Source organism: Antedon bifida, chromosome 7 (assembly GCF_963402885.1).
Source record: "Antedon bifida chromosome 7, ecAntBifi1.1, whole genome shotgun sequence".
In the NCBI taxonomy this organism is placed as follows: Eukaryota; Metazoa; Echinodermata; class Crinoidea; order Comatulida; family Antedonidae; genus Antedon; species Antedon bifida.
In genome coordinates this window covers 8,673,129-8,697,113 of record NC_136232.1, presented here as the reverse complement: position 1 = coordinate 8,697,113, position 23,985 = coordinate 8,673,129, and the positions used below count along the sequence as shown (strand labels likewise).

General features: G+C 34.8%; 1 protein-coding gene and 1 long non-coding RNA gene across 4 annotated transcripts in view; one reads left to right on the top strand and one right to left on the bottom strand.

Annotated features, from left to right (window-relative positions):
- The window catches only part of LOC144849167 (uncharacterized), a 50,214-nt gene that overhangs the window by 9,240 nt on the left and 16,989 nt on the right, over nucleotides 1-23,985 (bottom strand). Inside the window, exon 3 of one of the 2 annotated variants that reach the window (XR_013613951.1) lies at nucleotides 16,406-16,580. This is a non-coding gene — a long non-coding RNA (uncharacterized LOC144849167). Of the gene's footprint in view, nucleotides 1-16,237; nucleotides 16,581-23,985 lie in introns of those variants that run through there. The other variant, XR_013613950.1, reaches the window with a different exon arrangement.
- Nucleotides 655-19,977, top strand: LOC144849166 (uncharacterized). 2 transcript variants are annotated; one of them, XM_078706190.1, is made up of 8 exons: nucleotides 655-797; nucleotides 15,334-15,439; nucleotides 15,820-16,009; nucleotides 16,715-16,786; nucleotides 17,129-17,227; nucleotides 17,521-17,634; nucleotides 17,906-18,374; nucleotides 18,662-19,977. In XM_078706190.1, the coding sequence occupies exons 1-8, from the start codon at nucleotides 757-759 to the stop codon at nucleotides 18,801-18,803; spliced, it is 1,233 nt and encodes a 410-aa protein (XP_078562316.1). In that variant the 5' UTR covers nucleotides 655-756; the 3' UTR covers nucleotides 18,804-19,977. The 2 variants fall into 2 exon arrangements, with proteins under 2 accessions (XP_078562316.1, XP_078562317.1); XM_078706191.1 differs by lacking the exon at nucleotides 655-797 and adding an exon at nucleotides 13,736-13,881.

Sequence of the window (23,985 nt, the reverse complement as noted above, 5' to 3'; positions counted from 1 at the left end):
TTTGTTGTTTTGGCCGTTGGCCTACTTAACTGTGCGTACGTACCTTTAAGTACAAATAGAAACATGATGGTATCTGTTTTCGTGTTATTATACGGAATTGACAACTGTTGTTGTCAATCTATAGCATTATCAATATACAGTGTAAAACACTACAATACACCCTTTCTGTGAATCAACACGATTTTCTTTAAATCTTCAATACAGATATTGTGCTATATATTTACAATCAAATGCTTGTTTCCTTCTACATTTCAGTCATTAGGATATAAAAAGCGTAGGCCTACAGAAGTCGTTAATGCATCGCAATTAACTGGTAAGGGTTTCTTTTACATTTTTTCTTTAGCGTGATTATTTTAAGGGTTTATAGTAATATGGTAGTACCTCTCACTACCCATTATATCATCAATCATTTTCTGCTAATTTGCTCACGACCACTGCAATTCAAGACTCCCTAACGATGCATAAATCAACGTAAAACGAGTTTTTGTTAAAACACTCCCACTTCTTAAAAGTCAAACAAGAGATTGGCTGCTCACCACCAGATGAGGAAGAAAATAAATGTCACCTCTCCCTATCCGAGTCCGGTGGTTATGGACCGTTTATAATCAGTGGCGTTGTTGCAGATAAATATTATTATTAAATTATCACGCGTATAGAGGTTATACTTTTTGCGTGTAACCCGTGACGACATACGCAAGTGACGGTAATTTGTGTGGATCTTCATTTTTGTTTCGATAATATTTGTTGTAATTCATTATGGATAACGGAAGCTTTGCGTACTTCTATGCTTGTTACAGGTAAGAAAAACGTATTTACATTTTATAGATTTTAACAGTTTATTTTATAAAGGTTATTCGATGTCCGCAGTTCTCTGGTCTCGAAACCCATATTCTACATCGTTTATAGGCTTTTTAAATGTTTTTCTAAGTTTGCATACGTTCACTTAATGTGTTTAGGTCCATTTTGTAGGCCTGCCATTTTTTAACAATTTTTCTTTTTATGTGGCGTTCAATACGTTTATTCATATTAACTTCAAAAAGATTAATATTTCAATATATCTTCCTATTCATTGTTATTCTGGTTTTTCCCTTATATTTTCTCATATCTATTGTGCAATTTGATCAAGAACAATTTAATCAATAGTATCATTGGTAAAATTGGTTCGTTTGTAATTATTATATCTTTTAACATTAACATTGTGTCAGTAGTATAATTAAATAAATGTAAATTAATATCAATCAATAATATAAGGTATCAATCAATGTATATTGTAATGAGGGCATTTTTGAAGGAATATGTGAATTTCAATTAAAAGGAGTAAATATGACATTTGAATTATTGTTCACATTGATTGTTGGACAAATTAACATGTTGTCTAATAAATCGACTGACAAACACAATAAAATGAACAATTTCTCATTCATAAATGAAATAAATTTTATTCAACGATATTTAATGATAATTCATGTAGGACTAAAATTATTGCGATTTTCACGACTACAGTATACTACCGTACTGATACTAATTATTAAATAATTGTTATCACTTTAATAATTCTTGTGTTCATTGTTAGACTTGTCGTTTTGACAATTTAATTCTTTTGCTATATCATAAATATTTATGCTATTTCTCAAGGACCGTTGTAAAAGTTAATTGTTTTAACCCAATCAGCTAAAAGTTTAACGAGCTTGAAAATCATTTCATTTTGTACAGAAATCACTGGTAAACTGTAGGTACTCAAAGTTCGGGTTCCCACTTGGACGCGCAACGCAATGACGTAGGCGCAACGCAAGTGAGTTGACCAATCACAGGCGACAGTTCTTGTGATCATCGCATCGTGATTGGTCAAATTACTTGCGATGCGCTTACACGTCATTGTGTTGCGTCAAAGTGTAAAGCAAGCTTAACCTGGTGTCTATATAATCACACATTATTTACAAAAAATATCTCTCATGTCCACATTTTTAATATTAATGTTTAATAATTCCATTACCTCGACAATGATAGTCTACTAAAGTAGTTCGAAAGTGATATAGGATAGCTTTGTCTGGATCACCATAAATTTGAAAGAGAGAATAACTGGTAACCAGGGTAGGTCCTACCTGTAAAATTTGGCGTATAGTGTGCAACAATACACAGTACCATTACTGCAGCAACGTATACTGCAGAAACATTACAGCAACATGCAGTAACATTACTACAGCTGCAGTAACATTACTACAGCTGCAATACCGTGCAATACGGTTTTATCGGCAGTAATGTTTGCAGTAAAACAGTTGGAATGAAAAAAACCTACAAATTCTGGTTAGTCACGAACAGAAGCTACCACAACTGAAAGTCTGTATTCATGCGCATGTGACCTTCTAAAAAAGAAAAGGGTTAGGGTTAGGGTTAGGGTTAGAAAGAAAAATTACCGCAGTAACCAAAAAACAAGGTAGCGTTACTGCAGCAACGACATTAAAACTACGGACACCCCTTCCTAATACGTACTGTATCTGTATAGTTACTGCAACAAACAGTCTCAATTTGTAACGGACCTAGAACTATTTTTTCTATCTTTCAACGGAAATCAAAACTAATTTCACCTGTTAATAAATGCAGAATAATGAGCCTAGGGTGGGTTTCTATTCAGGATCATGTTAAACAGTAATCAGACGACATACTGTAATTGTGTTTCGATTAGTTTAAACCATCAGTATCGAGGTATAGTCTACTAAAATATCATCGCGCAGCTCAAGCTCTGTCTACATTATCAAACTAGTTTGATTAAAAAGTGTGATGTGCCCAAATATGGTAGTGATATGACATCATCATGTCCATATATGGGCACATCACATTTTCTTGTCACATACAGTTTGCTAGTGTAGACAGCCTCGTTACCGTCTCTTGTTTCACGAGTTTTGTTCAAACGTACGCGACACTTTTTTGCGACTTCATTAAGTTCGCGAAATTTTCTTGTATTTGCAACAAACAATGTACACTGTATTTTAATGTTTAGGTTGAAACTCGATTTGTAATTAACAGCAACTACCCGTAAAAAAGCCGGTGATATATTCAGACTGTCAGCAAAAACGGCGGCATTCTTCAAATTACAACAGACTACAATGTTTTGCGGGGGTGTCGCGTTGATGTGTGGACAGAAGTGAAACCGAAATGTATTAAAAGGTTGTTAATGTGTATACATACTAGTGTACTTTGTATAGTGTATTATGCTATAGTCTAAAAATGTTGGCTTCGGTTGCATACTGTAATTAATAACGAAACTTCAATGCAGCCCAATCCATAGGTTAAATGTCGGTAGAAATATTTCAGATGCAAGGCCATTCGAATAATAAAAATCGCGAACTCAATCAAAAAAATAGGTCTAGATTTTACTAAATTGCAATACAATCCGACGTATGGCATTCGTAATGATCAGTTTGTTTATATTCCAATTTTGTGGGTAAAACATGCATCTCGTTAAATATTATATTCAAGAGACGAAAACAATTCACCGCTTGTTTTAAAGACAGTTTTAAGGTCAAATCAAGAGTAATGGAATGCGTGTTGTTAGAGTGGTACCGTTGTTGGTTTTTTTGGTCGAATCCGCTCCGTGTGGGTATACCAGGGCATTTCAAATCGTGGCCAAGTTCACAAATTACTGCCTTAATCCATAAATTATTCTGTTTGTAGCGAATATTGTATGCACGTATACATGGTTTTGTTTTAATAACTTTAGAATAATATTCATATTTATGATGATCTGACACATAATCAGCACAACTCAGCACTGATTTTTTGAATTTATTAGGAAAATCATCATAAAAAATACATACATTACAAAGTGATAACATAAATTACTGACATTACAAATAAATACATTTATTATATAAAGGATTTTCCAGGATAGCCCAAAAAGCTTATCAGCTTATTTCCATTAGGATCCCCTGTATAAGCGTATATGCATTAGGTCATAGCAGGGAGATGTACATCTCCCTGGTCATAGGATGGCATACATCAACTTTTTGCGCTCGTATTTTTTTGTACGTGTGAATGTTGCTTTTGCGCGGATTTAAAAAAAAAATTAATTTCGGTAAAATTATATTTTTTATCACAATGATCTTCTATAATTCGTCAAAGTGACGAAAGTAAATTCTAGTTTCAATTAAATGTTGTATTATTACTTCACAATATTTTTTTTATTTCAATTTTTATCAGGTTGCGTTTATTGTTTATTGTATTGTTGATGTTTTAGTTTGGTGCATATATTATTACTGCAATTCAGCTCTTTGGACTGCAGAAGTCATCCTATTTGATAATTTATGCATTATTTCCATATTTATATGTATATACCGAGATATATATATAATTATATAAAAGGCTATATCATTATACGCGAGATTCAAATTTACTGATTTTCAATATAGTGGATGGGGTGGGTCAACTCATGGAGGAAAACCTCCATGGTCAACTGCTGCAGTAAACTTGGTGAGAAATCAATTGCCATTATCGTACGACGAGACCCGGCCTAATTAAGGCCATCCGATTAAACCTTACGCTAGCGATTGTGGACACTCATCAAATGCTGGTCTGCGACTTAAAAATGATAATAAGATCGATACTTACTTCTATTTGCGTATACATTTATGGTTATATAATATGGGCCTATAATCAAAATAAAATACGTCTCTACGAATATTTAGTGAAGACATAGCAACGAAGAATGTATGAGTCATACATAGGCCTGGATAGTTGGATACTTTACTAGTGAAAATAATCCCAGGGGCGGATTGCAATAATGGTCTTAAGCCTAGATCTATTGCAATCCGCTCCAGAGCTTGGTTCCGCGCTCAACGCAAGGGCGTAGACGCACACACGCAAGCGAGTTGACTATTGACAAGCAACAAATAAATCTATCGCTTGTGATTGGTCAACTCACTTACGTTGCGCTTACTTCCATGCGTTGCGTCCCAGTGGGAACCAAGCTTTACAAATTAATTCAATATTATCGTCGTAAACTTGTCAAAAACTAGATAAGGACATTAACTCTCATTAAATCAGTAATAATATTAAATCATTTGTTCCGGATATTAGAAAGCTAATAATTTAATATTATGAACATGAACACACACGGATATTAGATCTACTATTGCACTGTATTTGTTTTATTATGATTTGTTGTGAATGTAAATGTCATGTTAGCCTAATATTATTCTGAACATTTTTCGAGCAAACCTCTCCTCATGGGATGTTCCGAGTCTCGGGTTCGAATTCCGCATAAATGTTTACATGTTGTTAGGCCTAAGTTTTATTTTACATTGCCATGTAAGTGGTGTAATGTAGAGATGTCGTCACGTACCAGACGACAGCGTCATTCGGGTTTCAGAGAGCTGAACGAAGATTTATTGCCTGGTACACTAAAGCACTTGTGTTTACGACGGCTATCAAGAAAGGTGTTTACCTCTCTGTTAAGTTTTGATTTCTTTTTAAATTCATTTTTTTCCATCAAATTTGTCAACAAAAATTACAATAGTACTGTTGTATATATACAATATAGTTTTATTTTTATATTTATTTAACCACTTCTTTATACAGGATTACACAATCAGGTAAAAGAAAACCTGTTTTGTGGTCCTGTCTTGAGTTCAAAACAAGGCCATATACATGGCTGCAGTCGCGTGCTCAAGTTAGTGTTTACCGACCAACCAACCGACCGACCGACTAGTGAGTTGTAGAGTCGCATTGCACGCGACTAAAAAGAGATCTGTATCTAGCATAGTTGCATATTTTCAATTGAGTATTCGGATTTAAACTGTAAAAGAAAAACCTTGAGGATCTATCAAGAGGGCGCAATGACCACAAACAGTACTGTGATGTTGTTTTCGATTCTCTTTTCATAAATTTGATTGTTTTACTTTTAAAGTGTGGAGATAGATTGAAGAGTGATAACTTTAGTCACACGACTCGTTAAGATAAGCCGCAGACATTTAATGTACTATTGATCGATGTTGTGGAATCAAGTAAGAATCTGGGTCGATGTAGGAGAAGTTTAACAATTACTGCAGTAATTGGATACCAAACTAAGGTCTATTTTAATTGGTTATATTGTTGTGAAAGGTAAACGTGTCGAAATCCAGCTAGTGCAGAAGAGCGACATACCAAAAATTCCCATCTCCCCGAACGTACAATATAAACAGAGTTGAATCGTAATAAATAACTGGGCTTTGCACTATAAATCAGTTGAATAGAGGATTATTATAAATGGCGCAATCAATTTTCATAGCAGACGACACATACAAACCCGACGGACCATAAACCGTGAAGTTTCGTTTCGTTGACCTACCGAACGACAACCTGGATGACATCATTTTTACATTGTTCTTTTTTTCAACCATTTTCACTTTCATGTATAAATAAAAGAACACATCAACATGATTGTAGTACATAGACCTAAATATTGCAATCGCGTGAGGTATAAGTAGGCTCATACTAGTTAGACATACCATAGTGATCATGAAATCACACCGCTACGCTTAAACAGTAATTAATACGTATTTAAATATATACATGCTGATAATAAAAACAAAACTGAAAGTGTATCTCCCTTATCTAAACGACGTACGACGATATAGGAAAAATAGATAGGCCTATAATACTTAAAGTGGAAAATTTTATGAGAAAAAAACTAATAGCATTGAAACACAGTAGTCTGGAGGTGATTGTGTGCGTACGAGCACATAGTTACTTGTACGCGTACTACAACGCGAGCGAGTTGACCAATGGCACGCGACAGTTCGGATACTCCATTACCGCGCGTGTTTATTGATTACTTACTTGAATTGCGTCCTATAGTGGGAACCAAGCTTTACTCGAGCAACAAGCGGCTTACCTCCTTGAGTTGCGTCCTATAGTGGGAACCAAGCTAAGCTTTACTCGAGCAACAAGCGGCTTACCTCCTTGAGTTGCGTCCTGTAGTGGGAACCAAGCTTTACTCGAGCAACAAGCGGCTTACCTCCTTGAGTTGCGTCCTATAGTGGGAACCAAGCTTTACTCGAGCAACAAGCGGCTTACGTCCTTGAGTTGCGTCCTATAGTGGGAACCAAGCTTTACTCGAGCAACAAGCGGCTTACGTCCTTGAGTTGCGTCCTATAGTGGGAACCAAGCTTTACTCGAGCAACAAGCGGCTTACGTCCTTGAGTTGCGTCCTATAGTGGGAACCAAGCTTTACTCGAGCAACAAGCGGCTTACGTCCTTGAGTTGCGTCCTATAGTGGGAACCAAGCTTTACTCGAGCAACAAGCGGCTTACGTCCTTGAGTTGCGTCCTATAGTGGGAACCAAGCTTTACTCGAGCAACAAGCGGCTTACGTCCTTGAGTTGCGTCCTATAGTGGGAACCAAGCTTCACTCTAGCAACAAGCGGCTTACGTCCTTGAGTTGCGTCCTATAGTGGGAACCAAGCTTTACTCGAGCAACAAGCGGCTTACGTCCTTGAGTTGCGTCCTATAGTGGGAACCAAGCTTTACTCGAGCAACAAGCGGCTTACGTCCTTGAGTTGCGTCCTATAGTGGGAACCAAGCTTTACTCGAGCAACAAGCGGCTTACGTCCTTGAGTTGCGTCCTATAGTGGGAACCAAGCTTTACTCGAGCAACAAGCGGCTTACGTCCTTGAGTTGCGTCCTATAGTGGGAACCAAGCTTTACTCGAGCAACAAGCGGCTTACGTCCTTGAGTTGCGTCCTATAGTGGGAACCAAGCTTTACTCGAGCAACAAGCAGGGTTCACACATTGCATAGGTGTGCACACGTGCGCAGTTAGTATTTATACGTGTTACTTATCAATGTGTACACGTAGCACACACTGAGAAAGCTGAGAGGGCACACAGAGGGCATATTGCAAAACAATCACGTGAACACAGAATATCTAGGGAGCTGAGCAGCTTTCAACAGTTACGGGAAAACCCGGGTACACTATGGGTTTCGCAAAGTGTCAAAGTCACTGTAATATAACACCCAATCACATCCTGATTATTTTGATATTATTTAAAAAACATATTTCTTTAGGTAAATTGATTTTATTATGAGCCAATATATCGTTTTGAACAATATTTAGAGCAATAATATATCCGAATAAACGACAGCTCATTATGCCTAGAAAAAAAAATAAGTTTCTCTAATATAGGCCTAATAATAATAATATAATTGCAGGCGAAAGTACAATAACAAACATCCTAGCATAAACCCTTAAATTACTTACTGTATATACAAACTAAAAACGTCTGTAACATACAAAATGAATGGCAACATATTATATATCTCAATTCTCATGAATTAGTAACAATTGCATACCGAGGCGATTCGTACAAGCACCTCGTTTATGGTAGGATTGGTTTTCTGGACTCATGGGGGAATAGGAATTTGGTGACAAGCATTAAATATTACATATTTTTATAAAAGTCTTTTGGTGTTTTATGCAGAATAATATAAAATATTCCAGTTAACAATGTGATACGTGACGCATACAATTACCCAGTCACGTGGATACCTGTTGAGTACTTCGCCTTCCAAACATGGGCATACCCCACGTGGCGTATTTCTAATAACGAATCAAATGTCGTTCCGCCCAATAGCTCACCATATTTGGTTGTTGTTTCAAGGAGTGTACGAGATAGCCAATTATAATCGACGTGTCATATGCGCATGACGTCCCAATTAACGAATCAAATTTCTTTTCGCCTTGTACCATACTGTATTTGGAAGGTGTTTTAAGATGACGTAGTCAATTAAGAGGGACTGATTCAGCACCTACTTTAAAGATATCTCGCATTCCTTTAAGACGATGACGTTATAAATAATTTATAATCGCATAGTATACACAAACCGCTGGATCCGGGTCTGGCCCAGATGTTGCCTAAACTCTTCGATTTAATTCCATTTTAGACCTTGGCACATGCTTAGGCCTACAGCTTCTATTGCTCATAAATGGCATTAACATTGAAGATTGTGAGATAAGGTATTGAACTGTGTTTTTAGACAGAGAACAATATAACTCAAAATACATTCATGATAACAGTACAGTAAGAGGCACAGTATTTATAAAAATGAAACAATGACAATAAACACGTATTGTTATTGTAAACATTGTGATATTTCAGTATGACTTTGAGATTGCAGATAGCGATGAGAAAGACCTCATGAAAGAGCATGAAACAAAAAGTTCGTAAAATGATTTACGGGCTTCTCTTGAAATTAATGGGGGTGTATCAACGTATACGCCATTGGCATCTTCCGGGAAACTTTCAAGCACTTTCCCATTCGAGGAGAGAGACCGGGATGGCGGAGGGATGTGAAAAAAGTTTATTTGGACACCACAATCACTGATATGCTGAATAATAATCACTAAACAAATGCTACATTGAATTCGATATTTTCTATATCACGACTAAAATGTAGGCCAACTTATCTAATATTAATATCAACACGCTTCATCATCGTAGACAGCGTATTCTACTATTGTGTGTCAGTTATTCCTGTCGTGGGCCAGGTGTTTCTAAAGTGGGCCAGTGTAATTTAGTGCTGTTTTCAAGTCATCCTGTATAATTTTTGTCCATATTTTCTTCCTTTTTACAACGGGTCTTTTTACAAGTCACACACACACACACACACACAGTACATAGTAAACAATGTAGGACCAGGGAGACTTTCATTCATGTTGTTGTCTTGTACTCTAGCTCTAGTTATGTAGGTGTATTATCTGGGAGTCTTATTATTAGGCCTATTAGCTGACCGATACAGGCCTAGTAAACGTTTGAGTTATATGACGTCGATATCTCCACTGTAAATCCGTGGTTTAACAACGATTGCTACTTCAAATTGTCGTGTAGGCCCTATCATTCTATATTTAATAGTTCTATTTCTGTCGAATAAACGTTAATGAGTAACAAGGATATAAACGATGTAATAAAACAATGTAATGACGTTTTATTACCGTGAGTATCTTTCACATTGTTTGGTGAGTACGTAAGTATGACACGCCGTCTGCCACTCAGGTTGTAAAAATGTGAACTTATACGATAAACACGTGCTCCGAATTCACCTGCCAAGAGAGTGTCTTCCCTACGGAGAATGGTAAACTCATGATCGATGAATCAACAAACCTTACACCAGTGACCAAGTAACGAAGAATCACGAGCCACCTGCCGAATGAGAATGACACCTGTTATATGCGAACGACTTCACCATCGATTGAACTGTAGACAAGCATTGAGCCCTAAACAAAATGGATTTAAAATCTATTCAGAATTTATCATTCACATTTACCAATCACATGACTGTTATGCTGTGATTGTTGGTATAATTTGCATAGCATGTGCAACCATACTCAGTATTCATCAAAATGAATCATGGTCTTTCTATTCAGAATTTATCATCTCTTGGTCTGATCACGTGACTGTTATGCTGTGATTGTTGGTATAATTTGCATAGCATGTGCAACCATACTCAATATTCATTTTGTTTATTTGCATTAAATAAATGGTATGTTTGGGCTGGTGTAGTACCGAGAAAATGATCGGCTGAGGATATAAAGATGAATGGAAATATGAAAGAGTTTGATACAGATTGCCTTGGTTTGAGTTACACGTAGGCCTATCGTTCTATTCAGAATGACAGCATACCGTACTTTTCCCTCCATTTGCCGCTGTGTTCACGGGCGCAAGTGGACCGGTCTGCCTTAGAATAAAACAAGAAGGGAATACTATGCCTAGCTACATGTAACAGTACATTTGACCATGGAAATCCAGACTAATGTCATAGCCCTCGCCACGTTGGTCCTCAACTAAACACAACTTTACAGTTAGCTGAGCACGTCACATCTGTTCGGGGAATAACAGTTATTAACGCATAAATAAGCTGTTTCTACCAATTTCGTACCTTTTCACATATTTTACCATATTTTTCCTGGCACACCTACAATTGTGAATGTCTTTGTTTCCTGAAATTCGTAAAACTAAAAGGGATTGGGACTGTGTGTGTGGTTGGCGGTTTGACGCAGCTGTAGGCCTATAGATTTTTTTAAATACTATTATTATCCTCAATAAAAAAAATCATCAACTTTTCTCCGAATAGGCCTACATACATAGGCCTTTTCTAACGTCAGAATAGGCTACTATACTATTACACGTAGTTTAGTAGCTATAAGCATAGATTCATTTTAATTCAATCTAAATATCTATTATAATCTCGACCTTAATAAAACATCAACTACTTCTATCTGAATACATACATAGGCCTATTCTAAAATGAGATTTGCCTGAGATGTCAGAATAAGCTACTACTACACCGTAAACGTAGTTTAGTAGCTAGGCTTATAAGCATAGATTCGCTTTAATCTAAATATCTATTATAATCTCGACCTCTACCAACAATCCTGGTAACGCCCAAGATATTAAACCGGAAAATTAATGATTAAAACCAAACATTAGGCCAGCATTTACATACTTTACAATTATGGATTTATGTAGAAAAGTGAATCCTAAATTGGCGACAAATATGTGTAAACATCCGGTTCGTGTGCACTTTGAAGCAACAAGTACATATTATTATATAATATACAGTATTTCAAAAGAGCCCCAGGCTTATTAGCAATATTACCGTCACCAACAATGGGGTACACAGAAGGTCAGAGTACAAAGTTCTCATTCAAACACAATAATAATGACAAATCTTACATTAGCATAACATAAGCATAGAATGTCACTGTGTTAAATTTTATTCCTAAAAAGGGTCACAGACATGAAATATACAATACGTACAATACGCAGAAATAACTCCGTCAAACGGATTAAGTTTTAGTTTTGTGCATGGTTTAATATACCGTAGCCTCCATGTAAATAGTGTGTTTGGCTCTATGAAGCAAGCAAGTAGAATGGCAGAAAACAAGAGATGGTTTCAGAATACTGTTAGAGAAGCCATGCTCTGATCAGAGTTTGCTTTGACGACGACGAGCCTATATGCTTGTATTATCGTCCACCCCGCATGCTATTCATTTAAATGATCAAAAGAAGGCTTTATACCCTCAACATCATCTTATTTCTACACCCCCACCCCCCACTACTACTCCATATGGGTCGTAAATAAAGCCATCAGCGACATGGCGGCGTACTGAGTGGCGTTAACAACGACATGGTCTAGTTCACGCGCAATGTTTACGCTACACCAGCTTACGCTGTAGGGCCTACGCAAAACATACCCGATTAGACCTATTCAGACATCCCATCACCCACAGACACAGAAGATGCAGATGTATATTTTTAAAATGTATACTGTATATTAATCGCAGTTTATAAAATAATTAATTTAAAAACAAACAGATCCACCCGGTGATGTACACAGGTGCATATTGTACCACATAATCACAATTGAAATTCGAAATATTTTTATGACATCAAACCGATTGAAACCTTCGCGTGCCCAAGTGAAAAACAAATACAAGTGGTAAATTATTAACAAATCTACTTCATTCAGATAAGATAACATCATGTTACTTTTATGACAATAAACAAACAATACATTATTGCAGTGTTATAATTTTATAGCACCGCGGAGTAATAATTAGGTAATTATTAGGCCTACTCCATGAGGATTACAAACTGAAGTGGTTTATGTATAGCATTCTTATCTGAAGTACGTCTCACCAGGGAAGAGAGAAGTAGTTTTAGTCTATAATTTTAGCATTTTGGCTTAAAATGTACAGTGTGGATATACTTTCCAGGTAACAGTGTACAACTCGCGTGAACCACAATGTTTGTATATGAACGCGGCGGCCGCGCTCAGTAGGCCTATTCTATTATTTTATTATATGTGTATTATTACACTATACACACAAATGAATTAGGCAATAATACTTTTGCTGGGCCTACCAGCATTTGATTTGATTTGATTTGAATTTATTTGGAAAATCATCATAAAAAATACATACAAAGTGATTACATAAATTACGGACATTACAAATAATACATTTAAAAAAGATTTTCCAGGATAGCCCAAAAAGCTTATCAGCTATTTCCATTGAGATCCTTTTACAATCTAAAATAAAAAATATAAACATTACAAAGTATTGCATTAAACACATAAATATAACAATAATATAAAAAACAAGTTAAATTAAAGACTATGTATTGAATATTTTAGCCGGTAACAATGTAAACCCTTTATGAATGTAATACACGCTCCCGAGCACATCAACTAATTGTGTAATACCACCATTCTTTACAACGTGTGAGAACCCCCTTCTCTGCAACCCAGGCAGCACCTATCACCATTTCCAAACTATTACCCATTCAGTCCATATTCATAACCAAATGAGGTGTAAATATAGCCCCTAAGATGACGTATTGGGTTTTTTTTTCCAGATCCGGAATTTTTCGGGGTTTAATATATTTCACGTGGTCCAAAATTTATATAGGTACCTTGAAATTCCACAAATATGGTATTAGCTGTAGTTCTGGTGACATGCACGTCTTTGATTGGCTGAAGAAGTTTGTGACATCAACTCGCCTCAGTGACATCATTGGTAAACCCCCTCAAACTTCAACAGAAGCATAGCTTTTTATTGGTCGATTGATGTTAAACACGCCTACTTTAAAAGCAGCCAATCAAGTGGCGTATCTTTGCAACTAACTAGGGGAATTCCCTTTCGACTACCTGAAACGCAGACTACTATCTGTATTTATAGGTCGCAATGTATATTTGAAAGTCAAATTAAGATCCACTTCAGTTCTTGTTAGTTACTCACTTCTCTCACAACATAAATGTGCTAACTAATTGGTTATATATCCTCTGCACTTTACTTTCGGGACGTAACTCGTGTAATATTAACAGACGATAATTTAACGACGTCTAGCAAGGTAAGTCTAAGTAAGCAGCATGTTTGTAATTTGTTTGCCTTTGTTGAAAAAAAAAAGTTGTTAGTTAAGTTATAGCATCATAGTGTTTACTTCTTTTAGTCTAAGGTTATAGCATACTTCATGGTTATACTGTACCTTAGTATCTGCTCGAGTAACACAATCTAACACTGTAGCCAGTTTAGTCAAGGTAATGTTAGTGATGCATAAAACAAGTACTGCCTTATTTGGTAAGATTAAAAACATCATGCATACGTGACGGGTCCCGCGTTCATGATCCTTATCTTGCTATGAATATCATGTGTTTCATTTGGCTTTTTTATGTGCAAATTTAACATCGTTTTCGCGAATCTAGAACATTGTTTTTAATCCAACAGGTGGCTAGAATAATCCCTCTGCTAGCTATGCCCAGGCCTACTCTAGTAAATTAATCATACGCCTAATGAGCAGGCAAATAACCCGTTAACTGTTTACATACCTCACATTTTTGTGCAGGCCTGTTAGTCATTAACATTATGGAGAATCCGTATCATGTTCAGGAAAACAGTATTTATCTTGTTAATCGAAAATAGCAGTATTAAAAATGTCTCAACCCCCTGAACTAGACTGTTGAATAAATACTGTACTAGGCTTATGTGATGATTTATTCTTCTTAGACCAGACACTAATAATAATATAAAGTTTGTTCACATTGAAATAGTGTATACAAAAGAATGTTGGATAGTGTCCAATGGTCTTATTGTGTAGCTGTTAAAAAACATAAACATATCGTATTACTTCTTGCATAATTCATACTTTGAATGTAAACATCCTGAAATGTTATACGTGGTGCCTCGGAGTTATTATATCGCGCGCGTATTTCATATCACGTAATGTGCGCGCATTTGTATCACGATGTACATGCGCAATAATGGTATCTACCGACGAACAATACGATTGTATTCAGAGTAGTCACCTATGCTATATTTTACTACAATAGAACAATGAATCGTTTTTCTATTGGAATATTCATAGAATAGATTGCGTCGATTTCTGCAGACAACATTTCATAGAATATGAAGCTATCGATAATGCAAGTTTAACGAAGCGTTACTTCAAAAATGAAAATGTTTCTTATTAAAGAACCGCAAAGGAAATAATCGTAGTTTATTATTCTCAATGTAAAAAGAGGTCAAAACATCTTTGCATTACGCCTCTATACCTCTATATAGCTTTAGGCGTTGATAGACCATCGTACATTATATTCGCATCTATAGCATATTGAATGACAACAAAACACTTTTAAGTTCTTCACTTCATGCAGAGATAACAATCACAACATCCCATGATATGATAATGCGATTGAAAGAAAACAAATAAGTTTAAATCACTATTTTATTGCCTGCTTTCGAAACATTAATTCTTCGTATGGAACGCCAACTGGTAATTAATATATTTCTCCATCTTTTCACACAGGCACTACGAGACAACTGATAGGAGTGGTAACTTTGGATATCAACAACCGTTGCCATATCGTACAGCATATTACCCCCAAAATATGGAAGGCTACAAAAACGAATCGGTAAGTTTTTATTAGACCGAATTTCGGACTAAATCGCACAACGGAAAGTTGTCAACTAAACAAAGTAGGCCTATATTTAAATAATAATAATATTGCAACATCATGATATCTATTTTTGTTTTTCATTGTAGTCAGTTATCATAATGACACCGTTCATCTGTAAATACATTTCTATTGAGAATACTCTTATTGAAGATTATTTATTTAAGCAAAGTCAATCATCCATTACCGTCTTTTATTATTCAACCAGGACTTGGAATAGCTACAACATATTTCACGCGCGCGTTCAAATCACGATAACTATAGTACGCGCGCGTACACATATTCTAATTAATCATAACCAATTACGTTTAAGTATAAAATGTTTGTTCTTTTTTTAGATTTTCAGTGATGACTGTTCACAGGAGTTGTTAACTAGCGGTGTTACGAAACTAAGCAACTATGTTGGTCACGACGGTCTGCCAACCCCACCACACAGCCCTGTATACGCACAGCTAGAACCCGCAGTAACATCGACGCGAGTCTCTCCTAATTCAATGCAAAACATGGAATATACGAGTTGGGATCCGAGTAAGTCCTACATCCTTCCTTAGGAAGTTATTTAGATTTAAAAGGGGGTTTTAGAGATTATGGACTGTCATACATTCATTCTGCACTGTCATACCAGATTACCATTTCACGCCTTTATAACCACTTCCCATAATACATTACATAATGCATGGAATATCAACAATCGATTTTGGGAAAGATAAATGAATAACTTTTACATTATCTATTTAATAATTAGATTACGTAGAATTGACAAGTGTCACTAACTCGTTTGACAGAAATTGAATAATAAATTCGATCCAATACTTGTCCTTTAAACTGATAACGGAGGCAATAATCCATTGCATTTATTTTGTAACGAGTACCTGTCACTCTGACCCTAAGCTATTATAACTTAAGTATCACCTTGACGCTTACCCCTTAGGCTGATGAAATAAACTGAGCGACCTTCTTGACGTGCCATAGCATTCCGAAAGCGCAAGTTCAATAAAACTGCTTTTATCGTCTCGGAATCTGAATTTCGTCATAAACAATACCAAATTATGATTATGAGTTTCGCTCCTCCTTTTGTTTTTAAAACAACAAAGAACACCTGTAACGACAAGAAGAATTTTATTTATAATTAATATAATAGTACACTTTTATACAGTAGAAGTTCATAAATAGTAATGATATTCACATTCGCACTGCATTGTATTAAATATATACATTTTTTTTCCACTATAGTGTGTACATACCAAGACACATTTGATGACGAATGCTTGCCAGGCATATTACCTTCTATCATATCAATGCATGGTAAGTTACATTGATGACTATTTATCTCCAACAAAACACACCCAAAAGATGCCAAACTAAGATTCAACATTTGCGCCAGCGCTACTATAATTGTATACAAGCAAACTACAAAGAAAATTTAGTTTTCTTCGTTTTTTATTCCTGATTCTGTTGATGACGAATGATTCACTTTTTGATTCAACAAATCTACAATCTCAATCTCAAGTACAACTACGAGTAGGCCTACATTCAAATATATTCTCACGATCAGTACGATAGAAGGTCGCCTTACTACCGCATGATAGACTATGATGTTTATTATTTTCTCTGAAAATTAAACGCTAAAATATTTATTACCCACAGATCTAAATGACATCATTCTAACAACACCGTTTGACGGCAAAGGTCACGACCTTCATCAAAACCCTTTCCCAAATTTTGAGATGCCGGATGACGAAGATGGTAAGTTGAATTTGGTTGTTTTTCCAAGAGGCAACCCACCCCCGTAAACAGATAAACCAGCATACATTGTATTTAGAATACTACAGACTACTTTGAGAAATGTTAGAATCGTGCGCACGTGACTAGTTGTCACGTGATAGTTCCAATTGTTTTAAATGACGTACATGCTGTGTTTCTTTCTTCCACATAGAATATGTATAGAGTAGTATTATCCTTAAAATGGCCGGGGGTTTTAGTGCGTTTTAGCAGTTGGAATATAATTTTAGTAATTTTTTAATTTGTTTAATTTACAGTTCAAACAGTTCCGTCAATTGGTCAATTATCACACTTTGATGGCACCCATACTTTCCCTGATCTTCCATCAATAATGGACACATTCATATACCACAGATATGACGTTGGTAATGGTAAGTGCCTTCTATTGACCTCTATCTGACCTTCTATATATTCAATATTGGATATACTACAAATATTCTTTCATCTGAAAGATTAACCGTATTATTTGTCGAGAAACTTTGAAAGTTGTATAAGCATATTGTTACTTGAATTATGATTTATTGTACATACCTTCTCGTAATTCACATACAATTTTTGAAAAACAAGTTTCGAAAGACGAAAAACAAAACCTAAAGTGTAATTTCTGTATACATAACCTTTTCAACTACTTATATTTTGCAGATTCTGAAAGTGACTGTAGCGATACAAGTGGCACAAGTTTCACACTGCCCCCACAAAGTCCAACGAACTATTCGGATGATTGTCCATCCCCCACATATACCGCCTCCTCCCGAACACACAACTACCAACGAAAAACAATTGTCAAAGACATTCACAATAAATTGCCAGGCGTATCAAAAAGAAGACCAGGTCGACCTCGCAAAATCCAGCGTGTTGACCCCGATGATTGTGACATTGACGGTAAAAATTACAGAGGACGGGGTCGCAGAGAGGGTATGAAGGGAAATCACTTATGGGAATTTATCAGAGATCTGTTAAAGAACAACTCGTGTTGCCCTAAGTTCATCCGATGGGAAGACCGAGAGGAAGGAGTTTTCAGATTTGTCAACTCAGAAGCTGTTGCAAGAATGTGGGGACGGAAGAAAAATAATCCCGGAATGACATACGAAAAACTCAGTAGAGCAATGAGGTGAGTACTTTTTGATATGCGAATTGCATATTATTTTATTCACCAAACACCAGCGCATATAACAGCACATACAACTGAAACAAAATGAACTATTTAACATAAATAGCAACTAACTTTAAGTTTGATACCATCAAACAGAAGAGTTTCAATTATTTCAACAAAAACGAACATTTTCTAAAATTGGCACAACAATTCGCTTTCAAGATAACAACAGAGATCTTTAACGATTATTTATGATTTTCTCATGATCATTTTAAACTAACTAACAAAATGGTTTGTTTTTCTAGGTATTACTATCGACGTGGAATATTGGAACGAGTTGATGGCAGACGATTAGTGTACAAATTTGGCAAGAACGCTTCTGGATGGAAAGAAGCCGCATGCCTTCCAAACTCTGAACCAGAAAGTGATAGTTCATTATGCTTATAGACAGAACTTATGAAGGACAATCGTGCCATTCCGCACGTCTATTCCAGATGAAACATTGTTGTGAAATCGTTTCAATCCGCAGTTGGATATCTAAGATCAATTCCATAACGTTGTATGAGAGTAAGGACTGAAGTCGATTCGAGCAGGACGACCTGCCTCGGGGCAATGGAAATGTCAGTCTAAAATTAAGAGAACGATTTTCTTCCTGACTGAACTAAAAAACTAAAACACATCTTCCATTTCAGTACATTCCAAAGGAGAGTAACAAAGAATAATTTATTATTATCAGAAGACAATAACGGATTCCGGGAACTATCTTTATCGTTGTAAATGGTTTATAACAACATAATGTTCCAAGATGAGCGGTACAAATACAATCGTCTGTTTCTGACGTTGCCGGAAGGAAAGGTTCGCTGCATCCTGACTTAAAAGATAACCTTTCTAATGTAGTTGTTTAAAATCATAGTTAAGCTTCAGGCACTTGTTAGAATACAATAATACACGGTTGTTTTCTACCAATTAAACATGGTTAGAACTTTCCGAGACTTTTTCAGAAGCGCTAGTAATTAGCGTTTATGAATTACAGATTCTCTTACGCCGATATTCCTTAATGGTCAACTGAGATGGTTTGCTTCAGGGCTAACTAACTACTAAAAACATTCGATTTTCGTGTCAGAAATTCCGTTGTTCAAAATTGAATACTTTATTAATCTTGTTGATAGTAATCTTATTTTATATAAAATAATTTTAAATAAAATAATCTTATCTTAAAATATGCAAACTCATGAAATCAATGATGCAGTTCGACTATGCAAACTTTTTTTTTGATAAGTTTCAATAAATTCGAAAGTCAACAAATATTATTTTTGCTTTAGGAACTACTAATCAAAAAGTTGTACTGGCTTTAAACTTTTATAAGTGACTTTGTTTCAATATGTTTTTATACACTACTGTATTACGACTTCAACAACTGTATAAAACGAATGTACATAATATGTAAATATGAATTCCTCATTTAATACTTTAACTTCGTTGCTGAGCAGCAAATTTGTTTTTGTTTCTGAGAAGTCTCATTTGACGTAAAATGCACTCACATTTCTGGTTTTAATCCGCAATTAACGTAATTGGTTTGCGTAAAATAAGTATAACATATCATGCACTAAAATAATTTTTTTTTAAATTTTATTTACGACTATATACTGCTATGTATACATTTAATATATGCTTTTCAGTATATTACCTGTAAACTATTTGTTTGTTTGCTCAGTATTAGTACATGTATTGTAGTATTATTAAAATAATACTTATTTGTAACCCCTGCTGGCGGGGAATGTATAATATAATTGTATATAAACATTATTTGTTACCGTATACCTAGAATAGGTTTTGTATTTTTCTTTTTATACAGTCGATTTTTTTTATATGGGAATACCCAGTTGAAAAATCCATTAAAGAAATTTGTAATAAATATTGTTTGTGTATTGTAATTATTCCGTTCGTTATGGCTTAAAAAAGAAATTGACGGTGGATAAATGAATATGATATTGATGATGGTAACAACGAAAAATGAATGATATGATTGAAAATGATATTGACGAATATGGCGACTTGTATGAGTATCGACAACCAAGATAAACACCACTACTTTAGATCACGACTTCATTTAAAACGAGAATGTACTACTAATTGGAAAATAACTAAAAACAATAACAACTTTAGTTTTATATGCCTATTAACTATAATGCCCATGTCTATTCACACGACAAAGAGCAATGCACCAAAATAGTGTACAACTACGTCCAATATGCCTATTCACATGGCCAAGAGCAATTCACCAAAATAGTGTACAATGTCCAATATGCCTATTCACACGGCCAAGAGCAATGCACTAACATAATGATACATCTTAAATATTTTACAAGAGTAAGTATATATAGAATAATATAGTTTACAACATTTATGTCCAATCACGACGGAAACGAACAATGCAACATGAATAGACAATAATTTTTGGAAAAATAAATATTAGTCGAGTGAAGAAGAGACGTCCTGAAACGGAACCAATTTGTCGACCATAATAAACAAATAAACGAGTGTTTGTCTTACAATTTACAAGGAATACTTATGCATAACAACACAATACTGTTCCTGTTTCGCCCAAGAATACCGTACGTTGGTTTGATGATAATTGATTATATTGTTTTCAACAAAATATAAATGTCTAAGCTGTTCCCTCTTATATTACTCAAATCGAAGTGACCGAGGTCCTTAAAACATAGAATTGTTTGTTTTTGAATCCAGACATCATACATATCTTTAAACAAGAGGTCGAAACATAAAATAACAATCAAATGAAAAAACATCAGGAAAAAAAACGGATGAATAAATTCAGGACAGCAAAAAAAAAAAACAAAAAAAACATGTGTATAATTTTTAAAATGTACCGTTTGTTTATTTCGAATCCAGATATCATACATATTATTAAAAAAGAGGTCAATACATAAAACAACAGTAAAATGAAAAAACATCAGGACAAAAAAAACATGTGTATAATTTTAAAAATGTACCGTTTGGTTATTTCGAATCCAGACATCATACATATCTTTAAACAAGAGGTGTATACATAAAATGACAGTCAAATAATTAAAAAAGGAGAAACATGAAAATGAATAAATTCAGGACAACCAAAAAAAAAAAATTCCATTTGGGGTCTGTTTGATTATAATTATTTATTTGATAAGATAATCGATAATCTTTTTTATAGTATACAATCATTATTAATATCGTTATTTAATTTGTAAGCTTTGATTGAAGTTCCTTATTGAAATTAATATTTTAAACAAAACGAAACTACGGTGGTAGATACGGTATTACAGATCTGTATATTGTGTAGAATATAATTCAAATGATAAAGATATTTGTTTGTATTTAATAACCTGTTTAACCCGATAGATTTACTTTTATTTTGTAATCTGATTCGAAAGTACGTTTAAACTCGAATATTAATTTACGTTTAAATAATATTTATTAACAATTAATCTTTAAAATAATTACGGTATTTTACTTCGGTAAAGCAAGGAAGAGTGAAAAGAGGTAAAGAAAAACTAAAATAAGCCAAATACAAGTGCTTTACTATTACATATTCAAGTAAAGTTTATTCGCCTCCCTCAGGAGAAACATTTATAAACTGTACTCAGTAAAATTAGAAATGTTAATAGAAAATTATACCTTTACCTAAGAAAACAGTAAAATGTAACAACGGAGACGAAAACTATAATTTTATTGAAAATAGAAGGCTAAATGACTTTTGTCTGTTCTTCCTTTTGGAGTATATACAGATGGAAGTATTTGATAGGACGAGCTTCCCGATTACGCAATAACACGAAGTCTGATCGAAAAGTTCACAGACACAACCCTGAACCAACTAATAATTTACATCAAAATACTGTAGTTAGGCCTACATATATAATTCCAAGACCAAGGACGGCATTTTGTATTCATAACAACAGGAATGTTTGACTTCATATTCTAAAATACACATAGCTTTTTTTTCTGGAAAATCTGTTTCAATAAAATAAAGTTTTGATATTTTTTACTTTACATATGGTAGTAGAGGTTATCAAATGAATATTCCAGTTTATTAATATATTACTACCATCAAGTACATTTTAAATTGCCAAGATGAAACAGAGAATTGGAATTTCATCATAGATGTCTGTTAGGTTATAGGTCAGTGTCCAGAAGTTCCGATTCCTGTGCAATGATATGCCAATTCAGTTAATACAATTTAATCCAGTAAGTTCCGATGTATGAGTGGCATCGACCTAGCTCATCACATTTGACGTCATCAATAAAAAATATTCTGCTGACGTCAATTCCAATATTTCTGGAAATCTTGTATTATTTGTATGGGATTAAGTATTATACACTGTATTTTTGTCTAGAAAGAAAATGCTATAAATAGTTTGTTAAAAAGTTATTTTTAAACAAACCTGAATAGATGGATTATACTATTTATATATATAATATCCTTTATAATGAAGCTTAAAATATTCGCACTTAAGAGTCGCAAAGTCATAGATTAAGTAACAATTGCCTACCGTCACTCACAATTGTTAATGTTAATGACTTTTTACTTAGAAGTAAATATGATTTTCGATTGTTTGCATTAAAAAAAAAATTAACCAAACGTCTACGTCAGTGTTTTTTTGCGAATACGTACAGAACATAATACAAATATAATATTAATATAAATAAAAAAATCATGCATAGAACATTAATTCTAAACCGCCCGGTGATATACTGAAATTTAATTAATTACATAATGGAATTAATGTAACTACTTGTATCTGTTAGACATTTGGTTTTTCCTTTATTCTATTTTTGTACTAACCCTTTTTTGCCCGCAAGTTGATGTATGTATTTCAGAGAACATAACATTTGAATAATAGGGCATTTTCAACCACAAACGGAGGTAATGTAATTGAATTGAAAGGTAGAATACTTGCCTGCTATTTATTTTAGGATGTCGCGTGACTGGGATAACCTTCAAAAATGGATGGTTTCAGGAAAGCACAAACAATTTCATTTCTTAGAAAAATGAATCAATATCAAGTTCCCATTCACACCTATTGTTGCCAATCTTCTTTTTCATTTGCATGATTTCGAAGTTACTGAACATTTCCATGTTATCTCCCAAACTGTGTTGCCCATGCTCTTTATCTTCCCGATCTCCACGTTCCTGGGCATTCTCAGGTCATCTCTGCAACTTTGTTGCCAATCATCCTCATCATCTTCCATGATCTTCAAGTTCCTGAACATTCTCGGGTCATCTCTCCCACTTTGGCCTCCTCATCATCTTCCATGATCTTCAACTTCTTGAACATTCTCAGGTCATCTCTTAAACTCTGTTGCCAATCCTCTTTATCATCTTCCATGATCTTCAAGTTCCTGAACATTCTCAGGTCATCTCTCCAACTTTGTTGCCAATCCTCCTCATCATCTTCTGAACATTCTCAGGTCATTTTGAAAACAAACTGTTTCATCTTCATCTTCCTGATGTCCAAGTTCCTGAACATTCTCGGGTCATCTCTCAAACTTTGTTACAATCTTTCTTTTCATATTCCTGATCTCCAAGTTGCATTTCTATATATTTCTGACGTTGCGTAGTGTTCTTTCTAAT

Coding starts and splice junctions, on each gene's coding strand:
- LOC144849166 (XM_078706190.1), top strand. CDS start 757: ATGGATAACGGAAGCTTTGCGTACTTCTATGCTTGTTACAG. Junction 798..15,333: donor TACTTCTATGCTTGTTACAG/GTAAGAAAAACG, acceptor CTTTTCACACAG/GCACTACGAGACAACTGATA. Junction 15,440..15,819: donor AAGGCTACAAAAACGAATCG/GTAAGTTTTTAT, acceptor TTCTTTTTTTAG/ATTTTCAGTGATGACTGTTC.